The sequence below is a fragment of the Myiozetetes cayanensis genome, unplaced genomic scaffold (assembly GCF_022539395.1).
Source record: "Myiozetetes cayanensis isolate MyiCay16 unplaced genomic scaffold, myiCay2020 scf4, whole genome shotgun sequence".
Taxonomy (NCBI): domain Eukaryota; kingdom Metazoa; phylum Chordata; class Aves; order Passeriformes; family Tyrannidae; genus Myiozetetes; species Myiozetetes cayanensis.
In genome coordinates this window covers 38622817-38649454 of record NW_026087631.1, presented here as the reverse complement: position 1 = coordinate 38649454, position 26638 = coordinate 38622817, and the positions used below count along the sequence as shown (strand labels likewise).

Sequence of the window (26638 nt, the reverse complement as noted above, 5' to 3'; positions counted from 1 at the left end):
AAGTTCACTATCAACCTCACCATTATTTTTTTTGCTGCTAATGCTTAAGGGAAGTATGAAAAGCAGAACTGTTGTTCTTCTAGAGTTCTTAAGGAGGAGAACCTCAGAGAGCCATAAAGGGAAAATATACACAGAACCTTTCAGAAATAAAGGCTACTCCTCTACCTTGAGCAGGACTGACAACGCCATCACCTTTCAAAGGGGAGTTCGAGAAATTCCAGTCTAGCACCTTTAGGATATATGACAAATAAATTAGAAAATACCACCTCTCCTTCTTCAGCAGATATTCAGTGGGTGTTACCAAGACTTTAAAAACAGAAGTACTGCCCATTGTGGATTTGTATCTGTTTGGCTGATGTGGTTTTTTTGTGGGGTTTTGTTTTTGTTTTCTTACAATCATTATTTGCCTTCCTAATTGTTATGCCTGACTTATAATCATTTGCAAATACCTATCTTTCTGTTTTCATATCATTTAGACAGTGATAGTGGAAGGTCAAAAAGCAGATGTGAGCATTAAAAAGACCAGAGGTGGTAGTGCAGGGGAAAAAACCACAGTGATGACAGAAAGCATTAGCATTTGTGTACTACAAACTGACTATGCATAATCCTGCAATTTCCAAAATTAGGATTAACTTGTTACAACTTCTCACAGAAGTCAGACTGGTTAACCCTAAAAAAAAAGTAAGAGAGAGGGAATTGCTGAAAGCGGAATTAGCAGCTTAGACATCAAAAGCCCCTCCCTGTGTCTAGAAACTGCTAGTACAATTAGCAACCTATTAAAAACAGCTTTAAAATGCTGTCAGACATATACAGCAAAGAGTAGAGAGTTTGTTTTTAACTATTTGAAAGAACTGATGTCAGAAGAGGTAGCACTAGTCTTGTCACACTGAAAGAAATTTACTGCTGCTTGCCTTGAACCGCATTTGCTGAAGCTAGCATTTCTCTTCCAGCTTTTTACATAGCAAGTATTACAGCACAATTATTTTTGAAGGTAAATTCTTTACAAATTGCCTTAATTACAAGTTTAATTGTAGTTAAATCAGTGCTGTTTCATATCCACAATACAGAATTTCACCAAACTAGTAATGATTAACACTTTGGTAAAATGATGTTATAAAGGTAGGAAAGTTTTGTTTCATTCACAGGTCAAAAAGGGGAAGAAAAAACAGGCAATCACCATACTCAAATTCATTTGCCTTAAATCTTCTTTCTATCTTTGAAGTAAGTAACATTAATGTTAATTTAAATGCTGTGGGATATTACCCAATATCCATATTTAGGCTCTTAGCTTTAATGCTTGTGGTAAATCTGACATTTTCAGGGCCATATGAGACAATGAAAGTGACAGGGATTGAAGCCATGTCCCTACAACCTACTGCAGCTCACCAGACGTGTGAGAACCTATCTCAAAGAGATTGTAGCTCATGGTGAACCAAAGGAGCACTGTTCTTCACTTTAAGGCCTAGTTATTAATATTTCAAGCCTAACTATTGGTGTCTAAGAGTACAGGTCTCCGCATAGCATGATGCTGTAAAACGAAAGACAGTACAGTACGACTAACACTTTGAATGAAAATATTCCCTCAAAGAAGAAGACTTATTTTAATATGTGTGAGCCTTTCCCTTTTTCTATAATTGGTTGTGCTGAGGAAAAAGAATTCTATGAAGTACAGAGGAAAATACTTAGTTCACTTACTGATTTTACCTAAAAATGACACCAGTGCTGGCATACGTATTTTAACAGTGGAGATTTATCATTGTTTCTTTCCTTAGACTCATCTGCTGATGTAGGGAGGCATAATTAGGAGAATACAGATGTCTGAATTTTGGGTGTGGTATGGTTATGGTTAAGCACATTTTTACTCAGCCTTTCAAACTCCAGTTTCTAAGACAAAATTCCTTCACAGTGAAAGCATGCATTACATTTCTGCTCATTGTAAGGATGAGATAGTTACTGTCTCTTCTTTTCATGTATCATGCAGCAGGGGTGTCTGTATTGTGCAGTGCTGTCAACTACAGACCCAAACTTATGGCATTGTTTTCCATTTAGTTCCTCAGCCCCTTGGAAATATTTATTTTTAACAAGCACTGTAGTAAAATTCCCTAGAACTCTGCAGCTAATATAAACCTGTGCCTGCCAAGTAGGTGCTGTAAGACACAACTATATCAGGAAGTCTGTATTCCACAGCCATCTTAACCACATTTTGTCCAGCTGTATGAAGCTGTGTCAAATACTGATCCATTTGATTACTTCCATGACCCTTGCTGCTGGAGAAAACAAAGAGTCTCTGAGAAATGCATCAGCTTCCAGAAAATCAAGAATTTCAAAAGGAATATGGGAACCAGGCACAAACCACAGCAGTGTAACAGGTCTCATTTATCATCCTCCTCTTACACTCTTCAGTAGATTACAATTGCACAAAATCTGAGAGGGCGAATATCCGAGGTGAAAGAAAAAAATAAAAGAAACACAAACCTTAACACAAGGAAACAGATCTAATTGCCTAATATAAAATGGAAGAAAAAAAAAGTTGTCTAGGAAAAAAAAATTATTTAATACCCTGTTGAGATATAACTATGTCTTGTTCAAAGAATAACGAGACCGTCTGAACACTGGAGAAGCATTACTAAACAAAACTCTCTCCAGGGACTAACACTTACTTTAAAAAGTAAGGTTCTTGACTACTCAGCCTATGTATCAACTATGTCCCTAATAATCTAATTTTCATCCCTTTCCCAAGAGGGAAGCATTTGTAAAATCTAATTCTTGTGTACTTTGGACAAGTAATGAAGGACACAATGAAAAATTGCATTAAAATGTTGGAATGTCAGAATTTGATTGCATTTTATGTTTCACTACAACCAGACAGCTACAACATCTGTCTGGGATGGGTTCATAACAGGTTGTTTTCTATTGCATATCCTAGCTGACAGACGATAAATTGAAAAAGACCTAGTGGATCACAGAAATTCATCCCAATGTGATTTTAAAATGTAACTCTGAATAGCACTGACTTCAATGAAGAAAAATTAAAAACATTGTCATTGTAGTTTTTTTATTTGTCAGAAAAGCGAAGCACCACCCACATTGCTGATTCACATGGTATCATCAGACAGCAGTGCACAGGAAGCTCTACAGGAAGACCACAAAAGCTCTAGAGTGTCCAAAAACGGACAGATAGGCAGAAACATACCAGTAAGAGCACACACACCACTGGAACCAGGAAACGATGAAACTAGTGAGTGAGCAAGCTATAGCTCCTCCCCGTCATTAATATTAGATTCTCAAAAATCTACTTCTCGAAAATGCACATTTCTTTTCTGAAGCAGATATGAGGAAAAATTAATTAAATTCTAAAACACAGCAGGGAGTTGCTGTTTAAAACATTTTGCAATGCAGTGAATGAGTACACTGCTACAGCCAGGGCACCCAGTGCAAGTCATTGTTTATCACACAAGAAGGACATGAGCTACAAGGCTGTACTGTCATGCCCCTCTCTGATTAGGATGGTTTTATTTATAAATATTGCCCCGCAAACAAAGGTTTTGTTTAAAACAGGGCCTTTCATGATGAATCTAACAATGAGGTCACACAATTTGTTTTCCTGATCAGTAGCACTACAACTACCCACAGGTGAAATTAAAAAAATTCCAAGACTCAGCTTGGGAAAACGCCAACAGGTGTTTAGACGTTTTCAAAAGAATGGGAAGACTCGTTTTGCAACCAGTAAAGGAACTATTCACAACACAGTACCATCACATAAATTCTAGAAGAACACGCTTTTAAAAACTAACAAGCCTAAAAAAATAGACATACGCCCTCTAAATCACAAATGGGTCCTTAGAACCTTCCTGACCATACCTCAAATACCACCTGCACAATCTGTGTTCTCTCAGAAATGCTTCACTGATCTCAGCATGTAGGCTCTTCTGCAGCTTCTGAGAAGATGTGTCTATTCGTGCATTCCTCAATTTTTTCATACATATTCTTCAACACCTTCCTTTATCAGCAAGTTTGAATTAGACAACTCCAACTTTCTTTAAGAAAAGTCCATTTTATACTACCTACATCAAGAATAAGTATTGAAGTTAATTCCGTCTCTAAATTCTTACTTCACAGCTAAATTAAAATATCCACAAAATATTCTGGAAAAATGTCATCACATTTCATTTTATCCTGTGCCCTTCTTTTATTTGCAGGCTACTGCCTGCAACAGAACTTATAATATCTGGTATGTTTTTACACTGTTTTGAATGGCTTTATTTTCAATCCTTCATCATTACTCTTTCAACTTTTCAAAGGTCAAGGCAGTATTTAAAAGCTGGAGTGACAGAGAAAGTAAAAGAAGAGAAGGAGGAAAAAATAACTAAAGAAAATCCATAAAGTTCTATGGTTGTAAGAAAAAATAATTAAAGCTTTACTACAAACTATTTCAGTTTTCAAAAAGTATTTTTTTAATCCAGACTTCGAATGAGAGCAGCTTTAAAAAATGCACAGGGTCGAAGGAATAATATAAAAACATACATTAAAAGTTTCTCAAAAATATTCTGTCCCAGAAATCAGTTTTACTTGATTCCACGGGAATATGAGTGAGTGAGGTAAAACCTATTAGTAAATTATATTACAAATTGGCTTAGAAGATTAACAATTAAACAATAAGCCAGATTTTAACTCTGGCCCATTAAGAGAAATAGAAAATCATCATCAGAAACAACCTTAACTAGAAAAAACCTTTTCCACAGTATCACCTGCCCCAGTCAAGACTCATAAACTCTTATACTTGACAGGACTAATGAAAAGGAAAGACATGTGACAGTTAAACAGTCTTGTTAGTTACCACCCCTCCAACCCAATATTCAGCTCTCTTTGTCATACTTGAGACAGTTCACAGAAGTGACCTGCTCATAACAAAGGATTATCTTACCTACCCACTATCTTTGGTCCACCACAGTATTAAACAATTTGCAGTCAAGATCTGTACAGTTTTTTGCCAAGGAGGAAGCATGCAAACAAAACCTTGTGGTTTTTTGTTATAAAGCTGTTAAAAAAAACACAACGCAACATGACTAATGCCTTAGCTTACTCTTCCAGAAGCAATACACTGGATTCTTGCCTCATTACTCAACTTTATGCAATCACCCAAAGTGAATACAAAGTCTAAGAGTAGAGCTACACAGGCCCATATCCTGAAAACAGGTAGGCATATGATCAGACTGAAGTTTGAATACCTCTATTGGGCAATACATCCCACAATACAAACCAAATTATACTTGAGAAACAAAACCAACCAACCAAACAAAAAGAGGGGGTGGCGAGAGGAAGGGTAGGGTGGGTTGTGTTTTGATTTTTTTTTAAACAACTCTTTTGCCAAATCAAAGCTGAATTTTATTATAAGGTAATACCTATTTGCATCTCAGATGTTACAATTTTTATCATACAGGAAGCACAAACTGAACAAGACATGGACAAAACCTGGAGAAAAACATGGTCCATTGCAGCAAATCTCATGTCGGACAACTTGTGCATTACTAGAAATTACAATGAAGAAATCAATAACTTCTACTCATTCACCATAATATAACTACAACACAACTGGATCTGAATTCTTCAATGAAGTTTACTGTGGGAAAGAAATATTACTAGAAAGTTTCAGAGGAAAATATGACAAAAATATTTCAATCTGAAATTATTTTATAAATAAATGCTAGATAACTCTAGCCTATCTTCTGTAGAAATTAATTAAATAATTAGGATGCTATTACTTTTAAATACTTTCCTCTAGGAAATGCTTACATATGATTATATATTTTCTCTATAAAATTACATTGCATAAATACCCATATTTATATAATGGTTGTTAACCATGGAGAAAGTTGGAACCATTTCCAGAGTACACAATCTCATTACCTTAAAATACATGCCACATTCCTATTACATACAAAAAAGTTGCCATACGTATTTCACATTTTCATGGTCAGAGAACACACACAAACATCTCCTTTCAGACACACAATACACTGTGCAAGCAAAATAATAAAAAGACCAACATATCTTTAGTAAAATACTCAGAAAGAAACTAATTAATTAAAAAAAATAGTAGAAGCCTGCTTTCCTAAACTTATGGTCTTTTATCCAGTGTGTGAGTGATCACAAAATCTACAATAATCTGCCTACAATATTAACACCCATTCGTTCTTCACATTAGCAGAAACAGTAAAGGAATGGAACTGTAAAGATAAAACATGGCCATCACGCCTTACATGAGTGATTTGTCTATGTCTTACCACTTCTCGTTAGCAAAGGGCAGTTAATAATTTAAAATGTCATATTTAAAAATATAAAGAACTTCATCTAAACTGAAATATTAAAAAAGGAAGGAAAAAATCTTTTTGCACTGCAAAAAGAGTAGCTAGAACTTAGTTTTCAGACTTACGTTGAACAGCAATCTGACAGTTTCCTCACTTCATATCAGTGAAATTACCTGCTATTTAAGTGGAGAAAGGAAGGGTTCATTTACCCATGTGTTTACTTTAAATAAAGATATGCTCAGCTCTTCGTGGGAACATTCAACCCTGCTTGTCTAGCTTACTTCTAAGACATAATCATTTTTCCTACACACTTGGAAAAATAGCTAAAACATGCTTCTTTTGGGATGAAGTATGAAACAGTTAAGCAGGACATAACAGAGGAAACCACCAATTTACTAATCCATTAGAGCAAAACAGATAAAAGCAACAGACCTCTGCTCTAAGCAAGGACCAAGCAAATGAGAAAGAGAACAGGAATGTAAATCACTACTTGTATGGGGGCTTTTTATTTGCTTTAACAGTTTATTCAAATATAAAGAGGGAGGAGAAAACCAGCAGAAAATAAGAAAAATGATAGTAAGCAGATAAAGATGTGCTGAGGTCAAATGTATATGGGGTGCCAAAAAAGCAGGGAATGAGAAGAGCAAATGAGAGAAGGAGACTGATAAAAAGATGAGAAAGACAGCTGAGGAGAGGCTGCTATCTAGGTAGGATTGTCAAAGTCCTCATGAAGGACTCTTTACAAAGCATGCTCATGGTTATATTGGAATCCCTAAAGCTCACTGATCAATGTCCTCACAGGAGCTATCAGTGAGATGGGCTTTCTCTCATATTATAGCCCCTGGGGGAAAAAAAAAAAAAACAACAGCTATCTTCAGTTCCTTTATCCTATGGGTGGTTAAAGGACCATGATACTTTAAATCTCCTCTATGTTTTTCCAGATTATCTGACTGCAGCAACCTATTTCTTGTGAAAATAATGCATATAGAGCTCCCTTTCTTGGAAGAATTTAACTCTTCTGCAAGACTCCTATTCATTGAGTAACTTTACTTTGGTTTTGAGCGCCTGGAGAAGAACACCTGAGAGACCTTAAATACTAACCAAGTACCATTCAGGTTTCTCCATCTGCTTGAAGAGCCACTTGATTATCCATACTCCAAACCAATAAGCATTTCATTTCACCATCCCAAGAACATCATTCTTGCGCTTTTTTACAGAACACCACCACCCCCAACTGAAAAACATACCCTCCCAGAGCATACTACTGCTCTTGATTCAGTTGTTCACACGCTCTGTATTAGATGACGTGTCCATAGGAGGCCCTTTCCTCCAACATATGTTTGTTCAACACCAAATTTCACCAAGAGATCTAGAAAACTTAACACCCCTAAGATGTTTACCCAAGACAAAAACTTATGCAATCTGATTCCATACCCTCTCCTGTTCTCCCACTTCTGTCTGTAATATTATTAGTTTGCTCCAACAGATCTGTCTGACATAGAAGAAACAAGATAACACAGTAAATGTGGACTTTACATAATGCCAGCAAAATTTTGGACTTTGAAAGCATTTCCCGTATCTGTTTATTATTACTGCAATATATTTTCCAAAGGGAACAGGCATAAATACAGAACCAATTTCTGCAGAAAACACTCTTAGAAACTTTACAGTGTCTAGGTCTACAATAAAACCTCCTTTTATCTTTCCAGCATCTTTAAAAACTTTCCTGTAGCCTGTTCAGCTACTACTATTAACATTAGTTCTATTGCACATGAATATTTAAGTCGCCTCACAGGAAATTAAGGGAATGGGATTCAAGTAAGGTTTCCTGCCTGTTAATCACCATGGAGTGACACTTTCCTGATACTGTCTGCTGGAACAGAGGCAACTTGTCTTTTGGAAGTTACATGAAAAGGGGTAGTACATGACAACAGTGGTAGCTGGTATTTAGTATAGTGGTAGATGTATTTGTCTAAAAAGACACTGCAAAAAGCATAAACCTGTGTTTAACTTTTTTAAAAAAGTGAATTTGAATACATGCATAAGTAACATGAGTTAGTTTTGTACATGCACAAAATTTTGCACAGACAGGCAATTTTCAGAACTGCTTGTAAATGTTTCTATCAAAACTAGTGTTTTCCTATTTCATAAAATACTTGTTATTCTAACATTCAAAAGCCATATGGAAACTTCACAACTTCTAGTTAAAAAATAAGTAATGGAAGCACAGTAAAATTTACTCAAAACAAAACTAAAAAGTATTTCCTATGAAAGACAAATTCCTAAGAGAAGAGATCACCCTCACCCATTATCTTAAACCTCAGAAGAGCTCACATTCTGAAGTTTAAACACAAAAAAAGAAATGTCTCCTATGTTATAATACTCTATGATCAGTTCTGAGATATCAGAACTTCTAAACACAAATAGTTAAATTTCTCCATTGACCTTCACTATTCCAATAATAAATCTTTCAAAACAGTCTAGATTATTATAATATAGGACAATACAATTCAGTCTCTGCCTCTTTAGTTACACTGGTGACTATGAAGCCAAACACAATTCCACAAGAACTAACTTGGCTAAACTTAAAATTCATCTCTTGCTACATTGATTATATTAAAATACTCCAACCTAAATCCTGTGATGTTGTACACCACACAAAAAAACCACGGCTGCCTAGAGTTAACCAATTTCTTGATCCAAGGGCATTGCAAATTGCAGAAGCATTCAGAGACTTAAAACACTTCAACTTTATTAATTCATGGTTAAAAGTATAAAAATTGGTACAGTAAGAGAAAAGCATTTCTACTATAGCCCTGAAATTGCAGAACATAAGGAATTTGATGAAGAAAGGGTCATTTTTCTTTCGGCCCAACCACATCAATACCAGCTTGACCTGCAATTTTCTAAACTACTGTGCACAACAGCTACTGTGCTAAAAATACGCTGTTACTCAAACTTTGAGATATTCTCTCCAGAGATAGGACTTCCTAATAGGAGATTCAAATTAATAGGAAGTGCCCTTCCTGTGTTTTCTGGACTCTTAGACTAATGGGTTTGTTTTCAACAGCCTTTAAAAAAAGAAGGAGCACATTTACCAGCCGATTGGTGTTCATGCTTAAAGTAAAGTGACCTTGCATACAAAGCCAAAGTGTAGCAGACCACAATTGTCTCTATTCAGGCACAAAGCTGTAGCAAGTTTGGGTTTTCCTGTGTTTCAGAAGGAATTTGTACAGGGATTGCTTTGAGAGCCTGTTAGTTTGTGACTTCTATTTTACTCTGCATGTAGCCCTACTAGCAACTGATGGGAATGCCTGTGAAGGAGCTGAACACAAAGCTGACTACTACTTTCAGGAAAGCAATTTTTATGTAGAGAAAGTGGACAATTCTGGCCATGTGTATACAGCTATGCCAAACGTACCTGACTAACTCAACTACGTAAAAACACTACATAAACTAAGCACCTCTTAAAAATAAATAAACAACAATATACTCTGTAATGTAATGCAAGGAAAAAAATCATAACCTACAATTAAGACTTCCAGATATTAAGGTAAAGCGACAATCAATACCAGTTTTGAAGAAAAATTGTCCTTTAAGATCAACTAACTTTTCAGGTCAGCATGCTTTTTGCATTACGTACAGCAAGAACATGAAGTCAAAAGGCTGAAATACACATGGAAATACACTTTTCTTTTTCATACTAATTACATATTTGATTTTGATTTGTGAAGGATGAGGGGAAAACAGATAGCTCCGGTTACATACAGTTAGACTAGGAAGTTCAACAGCCAAGAGTCTTATCACTTAAAAAAGTTTTTCAGTTTGTTTTATATACACAAAAAAAACCCAGCCACCATTAACGAAGGTTAACAATATGGATTTTGACACATGGGATCCTCCTGACTTCTCACTGCATAAACCCAGGCTCCTGCGAGACTCTTGTTATTGCAACATTTCATCACCAACAAAAAATGACGATCTGCAATGACTTCAGCAAATGCAAACGAAAAAACGCGTCTTTAACCTGGTAACCTTTATCTTTCCTACTTCTAAATCAGTTGTCTTAAAACACATACAGCAGATCAATTCTAATAATTAAACTTTATATATACAAACACAAAACGATTTTAATCTTAACCTAAGTTTATTTCATTCTCTCCCAGTTAATGGAAACTTATCTCTTTATTGTAAATGTCACTGCTTCTTGTTGGTTTCTCATATTAAAAAAAAAAAGTATTAGAATAAAAGAATCTTTGAATAATTAATCAGAGAAAGTACTACTTTCATCCAGGATTACGAAATAATTATTAAATACTCTTGGAAAAGATTGAAAGATATGTGAGTCCTCCACTAGTGAAAGATCTTAAATTCATTTGACAAAGCTGCTGATAATGGATCAACAGTCAAAATGAGAACAAGTTCCCAGGAACTGTTATCAAATAGTCCCTGGTTGAACAGGGAGGTTGGAGCAGACGACTCACTGTGATCCCTTTCAATCTGACCAAATACTGTGATTTCGAGATATTGAGAGACACAGCCATGTAACCACATATTCAAGTATATATTAAGCATTTCACTCTCTATCAGGGAATGCTTAAACTATTTTGGTTATCTTACTATTAAAACATAAACATGAAGAAAAAGTGGAAAAAGCCAGGCCAGTCAGAGATGAACCTTCCAAACATTTCAAATGTATTTTGTCCTTTCACATCACAGTAACAGGATCAATCTCAGAAGAATTCGACTGGTTTAAGATCTTGTGCAGAAAATTTAATTTCACCTTCTGTTCACACACAAAAAGATATCACCACCTATGTTTTTAATAATTTGTATTTTTTCCACTTGTAAGGTGGAACCCTTAAGCAGTAAAGTTCTGCTACAGATCACAAGAATAGTTAAACTGTGCTCTAACCAGAGCATGGCCTAGGAGGAAAAGACAAGAGTTACTAAAGTCTAACTGCAGCCTGCCATTAAACCTCTGTTCTGTGACAAGCCCCCTCAGGCATCTTAACAGAGGTCTCTTGTTAAAAGCAGCATATTTGTGTTGTAAAAGTAGAAAGAAGGGCAGAGAACTAAATGAAGGACAGGAAGATGCCCTTTTCTTCTGAGCTTTGAGTATCACTTCTGTGATGTGTCATTTGAGACCTTCAGTATATTTCCTAAAATAAAAAGAGGAAAAGCTTCAGCTACAGAAATAAACAAAAATCTCACCTTGTTATTTTCACACTTGTATGGGATTTTGAGGGTATCCATGGCCTTGATCATGGCCTGCATTGCTGTAAATATATTCTGGTACACCAGTTTTGTAAAGCCCCTTTTGTCTTCATCAGAGTAACCTGATCCATGAATGATTCTCATCTGCTTGATAAATGTGCTTTTGCCACTCTCTCCTGTGCCTGAAAGACAAATAAGAAGGATATGCTTTACCCACTGGACACATACATGACCTTTTTGCACAATGCTGACAGCTTAGTGCAGGGCTGAACAGTGTCAAGTGGTGCTTGCAACGTAACTACAAGGACCAGTTTAGTGTCGAACAGCAGCATCAGTAGCAACTGAAGAACAACTGAATTAAAATTTGCATTTTAATTTAACAACTAAACTAATGAGCAAAACAAAATTCCAAAATATACATAGTATATATTATATATGACTGCATATCTAAAAAGCTTCCATTCTTAAAGATGTAATTGTTCAAAAGCTCTAAACTCATGTAACTGCTATCAGACATTTTATCACAAAAATTCAGGGACTAAGGGGAAAAGAAATCTTCTTAGGTCATCTCTCAGGACAGTACAGTAATCTATTGGTATAGACACATCTGTATTTTGGTTTGGTTATTTATTAATTTAATTTTATTTGTTTGGTGGGTTTTTTTTTGTTTCGTTGGGTTTGTTGGTTTTTTACTTGTTTTGTTTGGGGGTGTGTAGTTGGGTTGGGGTTTTTTGGATTTTTGGTTTTTTTTAAGCAAGTATTGTAACAATCAAAGCCCTGTAAACTTCAATCTCAGAAATGTGTGAAATCACTGTCAAAATTTGGCTCAGATTCATTAACAGGCAGTCATTCCTTCCATTTATTTTTTTTTCAGGTCTTTGTACTTTGTACTAAAAGTAGTTTATTAATGAAATATGACTATTTGTCAACTTAGAAGTTAAGATCTGCTTGATGGAAACTTCACAAAGGTTACAAAACACATTTTTCCTTTGCTCCAATTCAGCAAGCTCATCTGTAACTACAAGAGCTTATCTATATTATCCATGTGTTTGCTTAAGAGGAGGAGTTGAATCTGCACAGCCACATAAACCCTGCATTCACCCAAGCTACTCAGCCTGCAGAAAACAAAACACATTGCTCAGTGCTGTGTTTTTCACAGACTTTCAGCTTCAGCTTTATTTTAATCATTTCTGTAAAGCTTTCATGCCTCATACCATAATAGTCATATCCCAGGACAAAGGCAGCTGTATATGCCCCTTAGATTATGTTTTAGGTGCTTCTCAGAAAAGTGTGTTTCACAGCAGTGCACGTGCAAGGTTAAAGGAGCAACTCTTAACTATTTCTGAGATAGCATACACTGCAAATCTAAGCCTTTACCAAGAGCATAATTTTGAAACCTTCACTCCCAATTCCTGGACAGATAAAACAAACTACTAACGTAAGTTTTCCTTACACACACATTCCCAGAAGATCAAGCATGATATTACACACTATAAAATCACAGAATGGTTTGGGTTAGAATGGACCTTAATGATCAGGTAGTTCCAACCCCCCTGCCATGGGCAGTGACAGCTCCCACTACACCAGCTTGCTCAGAGTCCCATCCAACATGGCCTCGAACACTTCCAGGGATGGGGCAGCCACAACTTCTCTGGACGATCTGTGCCAGTGTCTCACCACCTTCATATGTAAAGAATTTCTCCCTAATATCTAATCTAAACCTATCCTCTTCCAGTTTAAAGCCATTCCTCTTTGCCCTATCATTACTTGTCCTTGTCAAAAGTCCTTCCGCAGCTTTCTCGCAGGCCCCCTCGAGGAACTGAAAGGCTGCTAGAAGATCTCTCTGGAGCCTTCTCATCTCCACACGGAACAACCCAATACTGCCCAAATTTACTTTCTCTAGGGAGAAAGTGGTTGTTACTAATTTAATGAAGAAGAACATGCTCTGAGGTTGAAAAGTGAGACCAAGCCTGCTTCCATCCTCAGCCTTCACAGGGTACACTGCAGCATTAGGTGGCCAGGCCACCTCTTCAGGGCACTGCCCAGCCACCAGCCACGACTCGCCCCACGCAACTCAAGCAACTCATGCTAACCAGGCACAAGTCTCTGCAGAATGGGTGATGTAGTATGGGCCATCCTGGGTCAATGATAATTGCCTGTCTTCCAGTTCATCAGAATCAGAGGTGAAATCTTTACACTTCTGCAACTGATAGATTGCAGCGGAGAGAAAACATTACTTCCCTTAAGATTGCACAAAATTACAAACCTAGAAAATACAGAACTATTACATTGTAAAAAATTACTTTAGGCCACTCTTAAGACTACCACAGTTATTCTCTTTTTCTGAAATCTATGAAACAGTCACATCCTTATATGTGAAGTGAAATAAAGTGCTATACCTTATATTTTTTATTAATTCTGTAATACTGTCCACCTTTTTTGCAAGATACGTCATTTAGTAAAAAAAAAAAAATCTGTTCAATATGAGCCTATAAAACACAGAACAGTATTTCAGACGCCTTTTGGACATGCTTAACTCTTCTAACAGAAGTTCTGTTTTAACTAATACATAAGAAAATAATTTCCACCCAACACCTCTGAATCAGTGGAATAACAAGTGACTTCCAGTTTTAGTTTTAACACTTTTTCACATGGGAATTTGTGTTCCTTCAAAAATCTCCAAATAAAAATTTATCGTAGAAATAGAAAGAACATGCTTCCAATTTTTTTAATACTTTATTAGAGAAGAAAGTATTTCAGATTAGTTGCACCTTGAAAGTGAGTCTACAACTACCATAAAATGTAGGAAAACCAAATTAAAATCCAAAGAAGAATCTAAAATTTAAATCTGCATCTCATTCATCTCTGTGGTTCTGTAATTGGATGTCACTGTACTCAGACACTGTCAGACAAAAAAACAGTAACAAATTATACACGGAGATCTAAGACAGATACACACAAATTATATATATATACATATATTTTATATACACATGTATAGCCATATATATGTATGTAAAACTATCTAAGGTATACACACATAAAATACGTTTAACTATCCATACATATATGAAAATGATATCTAGCTTTCCTTTTGAAGGCCACCTCAAAAGTCTGTCTCTTACAGGTCAATGCTTAAAACTACGTGTGTCTGCCCACAGACTAATTTTCTAGCTAAACTACTGGCAACAAAACATTCCTAGTCCTCCTCAGCTGCGCAGTGTGTCATATGCGCAGGGGCAGAGCGTGAAAAGTAACCTGGGAAAAAAGGAAATTATGGAAAATTTCCAGAGAATGCACTAAAAAGAGATTTGCTCACATACTTCTCCCCAAATGAAAAAAAACAGAAAAGAAAAAAAAAAAGAAAAGAAGCAATGCTATTTACTAGAGAAGTGGGGGTGAATTTGGCATCATCAGTTACCAGGGTTAGCTAAGGAAAGCTGCAATTGTATTACAACGTTATTCCTCGTGTAGAGTGTGACTTTAAACTGTCACTCTTACAGCGCTGAACCAAACCTAGATTTGATTGGTTTTATATAATTTTCAACTTCAAAACCCCATGACTGGCATGATAAAAAGATCAAGATATTGACTTATACGCCACCAACCTATGCTTTACACAGCCTCAGCCATTCATTACAGAACAAGTTAAGAAATACATCTTGGCAATATATGCCTAAAATTTTACCTACTCACCATAATAAACAAAATCAACACTGGATAACACCCTGAACAGGACTTTTGAGTGGGCCTGTTTACCTAGTGAAAAGAAGAAAACTTGCAAACAAGTAAGAAAAAAATATACATGTCCTAAATGGATGGGAATGCCTTATGGTCTCTGCTAACCACTGCTTCCACCGTCATCATCCCACCATCATACCTCTACCTGCTACAAGAAGAGAACAAAGTGAAATGGCAATGCAGCAGATCAGCAGAATGGACCAATAGGGGATAAAACTATACTAAGATCAATTTTATGCTGGCTGCCATTACACAAATCAGTCAAGCCTTGGATCAGTTCTCTGAAAACAGACAAGTAGTAACTTCTGGTGTGACAGAAGACTGCTAAAGGGTACACACTGTACCTGAATCTCAATCATAATTACAATACCACTACCATGCTCCCTTCTTACCTTTTAAAAACTATGTGTTTTTTTAAAAAAAACCCATGATCCTAATATCATTCCCTGTCTGGTACTTTGGAGGGAATTCAATTGTGTGACTGAAAAAAAAAAAAAAAAAAGAAGATTCAAGCACACAGCGCAGTTGGTCATTTTGACTTTTAAAACTTTCTTCCAGATAAAAATCAACCTAACCAACAAATGAAAAAAAAATAACCCATCTCCTAAAAACAGTAAAGAAATATCTCAATTACTCATAAATTCCCAATAAATTGTGATTTAGGGGATTATCAAAACTTGTAAGAGATTAACATCATACAACCAGAAAATTTCTGACAATGTATTATTCTTCTTCAAATTGTAAGAATTTTACAACTAGACATCCCAAAGTCTCCCCAGCAATATTATATCCAAAAGCAGAACCAAGAAGGAAGTCAGGTTGCCTAAATACAGAGTAGTTCCTCACATGTGTTTGCCCACATACATTCACGTATCATGTACAATTTATTGTATTGTTGCTATTCCTCCTGATGCATATCCTGCAAAAATGAAACTACAAAATGTTGAAACACAATATCTTTTTCCCTGTGAAACTTACACTCTGGCAACTATTAAAAAAAGAAATGCTGCTCAACTGAACTCAACTCTGTGTTTACTGCCAAGTCTGACCTATGAAAAGGGAAGAAAAAACCCCACAATTCTATTGTTTGAAATGTTATATTCAAAATAGATAGAAAAGCACATTCTTAATATGTAAGGGAAGAAAAAGCCATTGAAAACCATTAATCCCTGTTAGTTACTATAAAAATTTACTACACACTGTTAAATCAGTAATGTATACATTTACAGAAAACTGGCTTTCAGCTTGGGATTTGGAGGTAGAAAAGGCCCAGAAGTACCTGGAAGGTGAAGATTCATGGGTCAGAGTGGAGTCAACATCCTGCACAGACTGAGCAAAACCTGACACTCTCCTGACCATACTTCAACTTGTAGTACTACCATAACCACACTGTTTCATCAAACATTTTACTCAGATAAAGTAGTTGGTTGTGTACACTGTCTCACAGATTTTTAAACAAGTACAAAAATCAACCTCATCAGATATTAAATAGCAGAGTAACTCCTACGAGGAGTAAAAGCTAAAACAGTAATACAGAGGTAACAAATGAGAAGAAAAATAATTGGTTTCAACTATAAAGTTGTATTTCACTTGGAAGAGAGTTTTATGTCCTTTCTGCTACTAATAATTCAGCGATAGACAAAACAACAACAACAAAAAAGTAAGTTTGTTTCTGTTCCAGCAGTGGAATACAGCAGGATTGCATTTCTGCTGAAACCAAGTATGGCCTATATAAGAACATAAAACTGAAGAATTCAGGCCTTACACTGGCTTGGCTTTGCAGGTGACAAATGAGTTGAAACATTATTATGGAACGCATGAGATCATCCTGAGAGCCAAAGCAAAGAAGCCAGTCCGTCCTGCCATTTAGAATGGCAGTTCCAGTCTGACTGTTGAAGGCCACTCTTGAGAGGGACACAGGGTTGGTAACACTGTGCAGCAAAACTCCCTGAGGTGGAGGTGAAGGTCCCCAGTTCACCCTGGAGTGAATTAGAGTGTCTCTTCTCCATCAAAAGAAGGTGGCAAGGCCACTGAAACAATGAAGTTCTCACAACCAAGACCTGTGTCCATCCAATGTGGTTGAGTGCCCATTCCTCATCCTGACATTTTTGCAATAAATCGTTACCTCTAAAGCCTTGACCATCACCTCTGTCAACAGTTGCCACAACCGGGTTGTCCATCAGCTTCAAGCTGGTACAGCTATTGCCCAGTGCTCCTTTCTAACTAAAGACTGCTAGAACTCCTTGCAATTTTTTCTCCATTGTTCAAAAAGTATTATCTCCATGACATATTGTATCACTGTATCATGCCTCTTCAAAGATACTTTAATGCCAACCTATACCTCCAACCATTTTATACTACTATAAATTAATAATTAGAATTGACCATTTTCATCTTGGTCGTAAAAATATCCATGAGTTAACATGACAACTCATATGGAGACATGAAAATAATTTCTGTAAGGAAATATTATAAGCCCTGATAATGAAGATAGTAGGCATATTTATATTTTCCATAAAATGAACACGTCTACTGTCGTATCTTCCTGGTGTGATTATCTAACTCCTTAATTAATATTAATAGATTAAACCTCACAAAAGTTGCTTGAAGTTAGGACAGATTTCAATGGCATTTCATTTACAGTTATGGAAAAGCCTATGGAACAGGAAAGCATCTGGAGTTTAAGCAAGGCAACAAAACAAGTCAGAAAGGAAGCTAGGGTGTCCTGAAGTCTGTTCCTACACCAATAGCACAGTGATTTGTATCTATGTTAAAAACTGAATGGAAATAACTACAAAAAGCCAAGTTAGGTGAGAGCCCCAGTGATGGCCTTTGAGATTCAACAATGTACAGGTTTTACATTAAAAATCATTTACAAAAAAAACCCTCGGAGAAGTGTACATACTATTCTGTTGCCAAGTGTTTGCTCCAGTGACAGAGTATCTTTAATTTAAATCACTACATAATCATCTTAATTTTTTTGTTCACAGTCCACATCTCCATATTCCACTTACTTTCCAGAAATGAATCAAATCATCATTGTGTCATTCACTAAATTATTTCCTCAGTATCATTTTAGTAATTTATAAACAAGTAGTTAAGATGACTATCAATATTCTTCACAATATCATTTCATGAATTACTAAGATAACAACACAAAAGAGACATTCAAGATAAGATTTCTTCCAAGAAAGGAGGGATAGAATTTTATGAAGTAACTTACAAAGAAGATCATTACCTCAAATGAGTAACATAACACACCTACATTAATCCAAAGCGAGTTGTTTCAAGAATAATCTTGAATGTCTTAAATATTTATGAAAAACCAAACAACCATTATCCATTACAAAATATTACTAAAGCTTCACCTTTTCCCTACACTATAAAAATTGTATTAACCATCTTTGTTAAAAAAGGGAAAGAACACTTCCTGCTATGTAGACAGCTAGTCTGAATGCTTTCTGCAGCAGAGAAACCCTCTTACAAAAGTAATGTGGTTGTGTTTGAGCAGATAATAAACTCTGTTTGTCACTGAAGTGCAGCCACAGAACTCGTAGAAATAAAAGTAATACTCATCCTCATTGTATGAATGGCACAATTAAAACAGTCCAAGTGACTACTGCAATAAAGCCTGAGACACTGAATTACTGATGACTGGGAAGATAGAATTAGAACATAAAATCCAACTGATGTTCTGCAGTTTCTTAAATTAACACTAATTCAAGCTTTTTAACGAAACAAAACCTCCCAAACTCCTTTACAAGAAACACAGTTAATCAAATACAGTTTTGTGCCACAAAAATAAAAACACACTGTACTGAAAGTCAGCATCCTCCTTTGTCCATCTTCAATTCAGAAAAAAAAACAAACCCAAACAAAAAAAACCCAAACCAAAAAAACTCCACAAACCAAAACAATCAAATAAATCAGCAACAGTAAAAAATACCACCACTCCCAAAGTTCCCGCGCAACAAAACAAAATCGAACCACCTCCTTATCTTCTACAGCTATAAACAGATAATTTTCACCAGAGCTATCTTTTTGTTTAGGTGTTATTCAGAGGAAAGAAAGTGAGAGAAGAGATAAACTGGTTGCCTTCACAGAGGAGAAATAATTCCTCGAGATTTCACAGACTTCTAAATGGGTTCAGAGGAGGACAGGATCTTACCCTGCGTGACCTTCTCCTCCCTTCTCTTGAAAAGATCCCTCTGAAAAACCAGTGACTCCCTGAAGAGAAACAACTCTTCACAGTCTGTGCTGCATTTTCAGTTTATATTGTTTGGAGTAACTTCAATAAATTCTGCCTAAAGAGCTCATCTGTGCAGAAAAAACGCCACAAATCAAGTTTCATCCTCAAAAACATTTTCTTGATGCTACTCACAACCCAACAGCAAACTGTTTAAAATCAATCTGTTGTCTGCTGTTCTTCCATGGAAAACATATAAGTGAAACCAGAAGGAAACACCAGCATTACTGCACAGAGAAAAGGCCAAATCTGTCTTTAGAAACTTGTACGGAAATTAACTTCAAATGGGTTTTTTATACTACATGAGGGCAGAATATAGTGTTGGAAAGCAGACAAGTAGATTTCAAGACACAAGAGTATCAGAATTGATCACTGTTCCCAGAGGCATGTTGTTTTCACCCAACTGACAAGCCTAATACAAAAATCCAGGTAAATAAAACAATATCCTCCTCACCAACGCTTTATTTTTTATTCTTTTAGCTTTTATTTTATTATGTTCTTTGAGATCAATACAGTATACAACTGACTATAAATCAACATGTATGTTTTCTGGAAGCTATTTATTAAAAGAAAATAGTGGTTAATATGCTGACCCCCACTTGATTTTCTGTGAAAACTAACTTAACTACTAATTGGATAATGATTGTGTTTGGGGTTTAAATCTTCCTTTCTTTATATTCCACCTATGGTAATTCACAGGTGCACATAAGTTGGACCGAAAATGAAGGGGGCTGCAACAAACCATATAACCTTGCACGTCTCCAGGATCTAAATTTCAGTATGAGACCTTAGTTTGCCTGCATTGCCAGATGAGGCCTGAGTTAGCTGTAAACTTTTATTAAGGAAGATACATAAAATGAAGAAGTACTTACTTAATGGTAAGTCTTTTGAATTTCTTTCACTTAGAGGTATTATGAATGGACAGACATAATTCCTGTTCCTAGCAACTCTGAGAGACACCATTTCAGGGACAATATAAACTACTTTGACTAATCAAAAGCAAGGACAAATACTGTTACTATTCAAAATTATAACAGCTTACTTTTATCATGGGAGGTAATAACATACCTTTATTACTTTAATACCTATCTTTTAAAAAAAAAAAGATCATCATGTTTAAAATGCAGCAACAGAGCTCGTTGTGTCATCTGTGTGTTCCTCACATCATGGGCTAAGATTCTCCTACCCAAACGAAATTACCATCACTGAAACTGCAAAAGGAGAATCTTTATCTCTTGACATGCTCTATTATCAAACAAAATTATCATGCACAAGAACATATCCATCTGAATTGCTGATAAAAATCATTGTGTTATGTAATTTGTTAATTTTTAACAATATGTTAGCAATAACCAAGTACAAGAGCATGAAAACACACTTTCCAAAGGTTTTGGATTTTTTATTAATAGCATATACCCTATGCTAGGTTTATGAGCTCTATTTTGAGAGCCTGATATGAACTTTTGACCTATCACTCATACAAAAGGGCTCCATCCAGAAGCTGAAAGTATACAGTAGAGTATTTTCTTTTTTAGAATGTGAAAATACTTCAAAGTTAAATGCTTTGCTATAGCAAAATTAGTGCAAGTATGTCTTTACTGAAAACAAGTCATATGAATAACAGTGCATTTGTTATGATCAAACATTTATGTCAAGCAGCATCTTTGATATTACTAAATATGATTATTTTTACATTAAATACTAGGAACAACAAATGCTTTGCAGCGTTTTGATACTTTTTCTCCTCAAAAATGGCTGGCCACTGCTTCCAGGTATGATATTCACTCAGATTCTGAGCTTTAGTCTAGATATCATGGAGCAATCCTTTCAGGGGAAAAATCCAAATGAACGAAAAAAAACCCCTTTGGTTTCAAACTTCCTATCTATCCTTCATTCACGACAAAGAAAGAACATTTTGATATGGATTTAGATGATTTAGAAGTAAGAAAGAAAAGCAAATCATGCTGATTCTTCTTACAGATGTAGAGAATAATGTTTTTCCCACAAAGCTTTTGAGGTCTTTCTGTGTTGGTTTATGTACTCCAAAGGAAGACACTCAAGTTGTTCTTTTGATCTCTTCTGCTTGTGCTTTTGTGCTGTTCATGCTTCAGAGCTCTCTATGACCTCTGTACTAACTAACTTGACAGTTGTTTATGAACATGTAATTAGACAAGAGCCAATTTACCACTATCATTATCAAACTTGCATTAGAAACATAAAGCAATTATACATCCAATGTTGGTATGCAGATATATACCATAGCTTCCCTGGTCCATTCACAGCCAGTACTAGACTTGATACAGAAGGTTTCTTTCAAGTCTCAAATATAACCTGAGCACTAAAAGGATAAAATATTTTTTGCTTCAGTCCATCTACCTGCAAACAAGCACAAACAACGTGCAGGGTCTTGCAAGCATAGCTCTGTACTGACTGCAGCAAGGAATCTGCCAGGGTAATGAATAATTTTTTTAATAATACACCTTACAACCTCTATTACATGTTGTGTACCTTCCTCGGTTTCCCAAGGAAACACATCTTGAGAGCATCATTGTTGTAGTATGCTTTCGGTATATAAAAGGATGTAGAAGTTTTAGTGTTGTTTAAAGTGAACATGCTTCCAAAATGGCTTTGTAACTCTTTGTGTAAACCTTTCTTCTTCCCAAGGTTCCTTTAGTCTTACCTGTACCTTTGGAATGTCTAAGAGACAACTGAGAGCTCATCTATTGGTTGTTAACCCCTTATTGTCATTGGCTGTTTGTAAGACCTCCTGGATCCCCACTGGTTGTCTTGTAATCCCCCCAAGAGCTATTTAAGTCGTTACCCAGAACGATAAACTCTCTCTGCCTGCTCTCCCTGCCTGCTGCTGCCCTATCCTGTGGTCTCTGTGGGGGCCATGGGATGCCAGCCCCCTGTGGTGGGGGGAGGGGAAGGGAGCACCGCTCCCCACCAGGACTAGAGGTAAAAGGAAAAGCCTCTTGCCTGGGGTCCTCCCTCCCTATCCACCCTCAAAGTTCGTCAGATCATAAAGGCGATACTGTCTTGATGGTGTGTAAGCTAAAAAAAAAGTCTTACAGTAAACATTTTTCTCCCATATTTAAGCCCTTTCCCTTATGCCCCTGCCAAGTGGATATGTTCATACTTCTTTTCCAGGGAGACTGAAGAACTGGTGGCAATTGAAACCCACACCCACCTGGTTTCAGGCCTGCTCATACCCATTCCTTGGATGAGCATCCATTTCAGTAGATGCTGCACCAACCCAGTTACTCCATCTGGAGCTGGCCTCCATGTCATTCCATCTGATCACAGCACTGAATTGGAAGGCAGATGGGGTGGGAGAAGCTTAGGCATTTTATAAGGAATAAAGAAAATTCCTAACAGAAAACAGGGGAGGACAAGGAGCCTCAGCAGACATAACTGCTGCTGGGAGAACAAAAAAGGAGGTGAGCTGCGGGGCGCAAGGACAAGTCCAATGCAGACACCACTTTCAAATCAGCAGCCATGAGTGGCCCTGGGAAGTGCTTTCAACTTCCCCTACAGGGGTAAGGCTCCTTCTGGTGGGCCTTTGCCCCACAGACATGCAGGGCTGTGAAGACCCCGGGGCTGTTCCTCTCACCAGCCTCCTTTCACATATAAGTTTCTCAGAGGCTATTAAGCTGAGAGACTCTGTCCCCAAAAGACCTGTTCCTTACTACAGGCAGTGTTCAGTGTTCTTTGCTCTCTTCTCCCTCAAGACACTCACAGAGCCCAGTGAAGCTGACAGACCATGATAAAGAGCTCTGTCATGGCAGTAATATAAAAAAACCACATTACTCCATTTTTATTTTCAGCTCTCAAATATTGCGTGAGGCTGAAGCATCGGATTTGTGTTCCCCCTGTTCCTACATTCATTGTTGCTCACAATTTTTTGTTTCTCAGCACACATGGGCAGGGGTGTGTGCACACAGAGTGAAATCCAGGCAGGCTTCAAGTCTACTGCATTACAAATCCATCAAGAGGGAAGCACAGTTCCAGATACTGTGGCACATTTCCTGCAGCTCATGACAGATCATCCTTAATTTGGGAGTGCTTTTTAACTGCTACTTCCCCTGGGGAGAGTCACTAGCTTTTTATTTTTTGATGTCCTCTTGCATTTTATGTGCTCTCAGCCATTGCAAGGAGCCGTACACTAATTAAGCAGCTTCTCCAAAATGAAGGTGGACCCCCTGCACACTTTTTCCTCCTTCAAGGAGAGTGGACCTGGGCTGGACAGCGTATTAGCTGGATGGGAGCAACACAACTGCTATATTATTGTATCTCAGGAAAGACAGTCCAACTCTAATTTCAACCATTTCAAATCTAGCAGGACTTGAATAATATTGATAAAGGAAAAATTGAACAAATTCATGTTTTAGTCATGTTCCTTGCTTATTTTAATGTAAACAACCACATACCCGCATACTTTCATGTGCATACAGACACACACACAGTGATGAAGACTGCAGACATAAATATACCACTGGCACACTCAGAATTTAAGAAATCAGGTCAAGGGTAATATTACCAAAGAACAATTTTATAATTAAAAAAATTATAATTAGATTCTCCACAAAAAAAAAAAAAAAAAAATCTCTGCTTTTATTAAGGAGAAAAGAAAGTAAATTGAATAGCTAGGTTCTGAGAGGACATCCTTGCTAGCTCTATACACCACATCATATACGTATTCCATGCTAAGTACAAGATAACAGGAATGCAACATTCTTTTCAGGTGCTGCATTCGCTCATGAAAATAACTGAAAAATTGAAAAACTTGGGGGGAAGTGAGGGATGAAAACTGCTACTGGGCCACTAAGAAAATAGTATGTAGAGATACCAGGGACAAATGGGCAGATTTTACTGGTCAAAGGATCCGTTCCCAACATTTTGCATTTCCATTTTGAACAGCACAGTGCACTGCCACTTAAAACATCACTGTTGCATGGCTGAACAGAATAACATTTTAATGCGCTGCTTCTCCAGCAGAAAAGAAGTCAGGAGGCAGTACTCTGGAGCACCACACTGTTGCACAAATAGTATGCACGGCTCATGCACCTTCAGGTTGACCAGGCTGAGCTCAGCTCCTGTGCCACTGACCTGCTCAGCTGAGCTACTTCAGCAGCTCAAAGTCACATCTCAGATGAACCCAAATGGACAGCTACAGGATCCCTATGTTCTCTCCATAAGACACTGTTGATTGTCTTTATAACTACCTTTGCTGTTGAAGGTACATATTTATTGAGACCTGATTATATAACTGTGTATATACTATATTATTACCTCCTCTGAAAGTTTTTAGATTTTAGTTTTTTATTTACTTTAAACACACACTGTCAACAAAGAATGCATAGATTAATAAATAACTGTTTCTATTTATAAAGGTAATACAAAACATAAGATTATACCAATCAGAACTCAGTGAAAATTTTGGATAATCAACATGCTTTGCTGCTTCTCAGAAAAGTATCCTTTTGCTGGATACTCTTACAATATTAGAAGAAATCTCCAGAAATGCATGAAGTAGATGGGGTTTGAGTACAAACTACTGTTTTACTCAAACAACATCAACTCTAGCCAATAGCATTCACCATGCAGATGCACCTCCCTTCTCTCCTGGAGTTTCCTCACAGCTCTGATCTCTTCTGAAATGACATGTGGCTTTCCGTTGAAATAAAGTCCACATGCTGTTCACTGGCATTTAAGTAAGTTATTTGCATTATAAATCCTTGTTCATCTGAGAGAAAGTCCTAAATTCACTTAAGACCCTGGATAAATAGGCCTTCTGTGGTGCTGGGTTTTTGCTTTATGCAATTTGTTCATGCAATTCTGCTTTTCACTAGTTATATTTGCATCTTGTTTCACAGAGATTACATGGAATATACTCCTAGCCACTTTCAGTGCTATGGAGTAGAATACTCAAGAACACGGTAACACTGAGAATCTGTTCCTATTCTGATTTAGTACACCAAAATAGAAACAAATTTAACTGTGAGGGCAGAGAACCGTAACACAACTGCAGATCCCACAGGCACAAGGTGGCAGGGGGAAGGACTAGTTTCTGCTAGCCATTATTTTTCTTTCTAGAGGTAACTTTTACTTCCAGGAAGTAAACATTTATTTAACACTGTCATTCCTCTGCGCAACAGACAAATGAGAAGTGTTCCAGTCCAAATTTTTAGTTTATGTTTTAGGCTATTAAAATCTTATCCACACAGGTCAACATTCTTTATAATTTTTTTAATTACAATTTCAGTTCACCTAAAAAAACCCCACAACCAAACAATCAAATGTACATCCAGCCATGAGCACAAACCACAGAGTTAACCATGCAAAGCTAAACAAGGGTTTACTTCCAACAGCCACAATGGCACAATGCTGAAAGGTGATTATATTTGGTACCTCTGTATTTACTTCTACTTTTACACTACTCTTTTTATATCCTTGTAGTAAAAAAAAAACCAAAACCAAAAACCACAAGTGAAAAAATAGCTTATTTAGAGTTATAGAGGCCTGCAAAAGTAAGGAGGTCCCTGTGTGTGCATATGCAGAGGAAGTATCTGTTCTGAAAATCAATTTTTCAATTTTTTCAAAACAATATTTTTTGGTAAAATATAGTCTTTAATTCCCTTTTATATAGGGCTGGCCTGCCTGAAAATGTATCGTGAAAAACTGTGGGAAATGCAACAGAAGTTATTAAAAAATGTTTTGAGGGGAGAAAGGGAGAAAAGGAGGGAGGGGGGCAAGCAGGCAGGTAGGAAGGAAGGAAGAAACAGGTAATACCTTACAGTGACTAAAAAAATAGTCCAGACCTCTTAAATATATAAAAAAATGCCACGTAATACCACTATTGCCCTACAGGCCTTAAATCTCATGCAATTCATTTTAAGGAGAGTACAAATGATGAAAATGCTAATGTTTTTCAAAACAAGGAAAGCACTGAGACAAGCACTGTTTCTATACTAATGCCACATTCTGCAGAATTTGGAAAATCACCACCAAGCACAGAAGCACCACTGCCTGGGACTCTGCCCATCTTCTCCTGAATCCTCCCGCAGCTGTCCAGCCTTGCTTTCCCTGCCGATCTCTGCACTGTCCAAGCCTGGAGAGGAGAGCT

The 26638-nt window shown here is 36.8% G+C and overlaps 1 protein-coding gene across 1 annotated transcript in view; it reads right to left on the bottom strand.

Annotated features, from left to right (window-relative positions):
- LOC126647476 (guanine nucleotide-binding protein G(q) subunit alpha) overlaps window positions 1-26638 on the bottom strand; it is a 128875-nt gene that overhangs the window by 76308 nt on the left and 25929 nt on the right. Inside the window, exon 2 of the mRNA XM_050329775.1 lies at window positions 11523-11707. Coding sequence (XP_050185732.1) covers window positions 11523-11707 — 185 coding nt within the window. The remainder of the gene's footprint in view (window positions 1-11522; window positions 11708-26638) is intronic.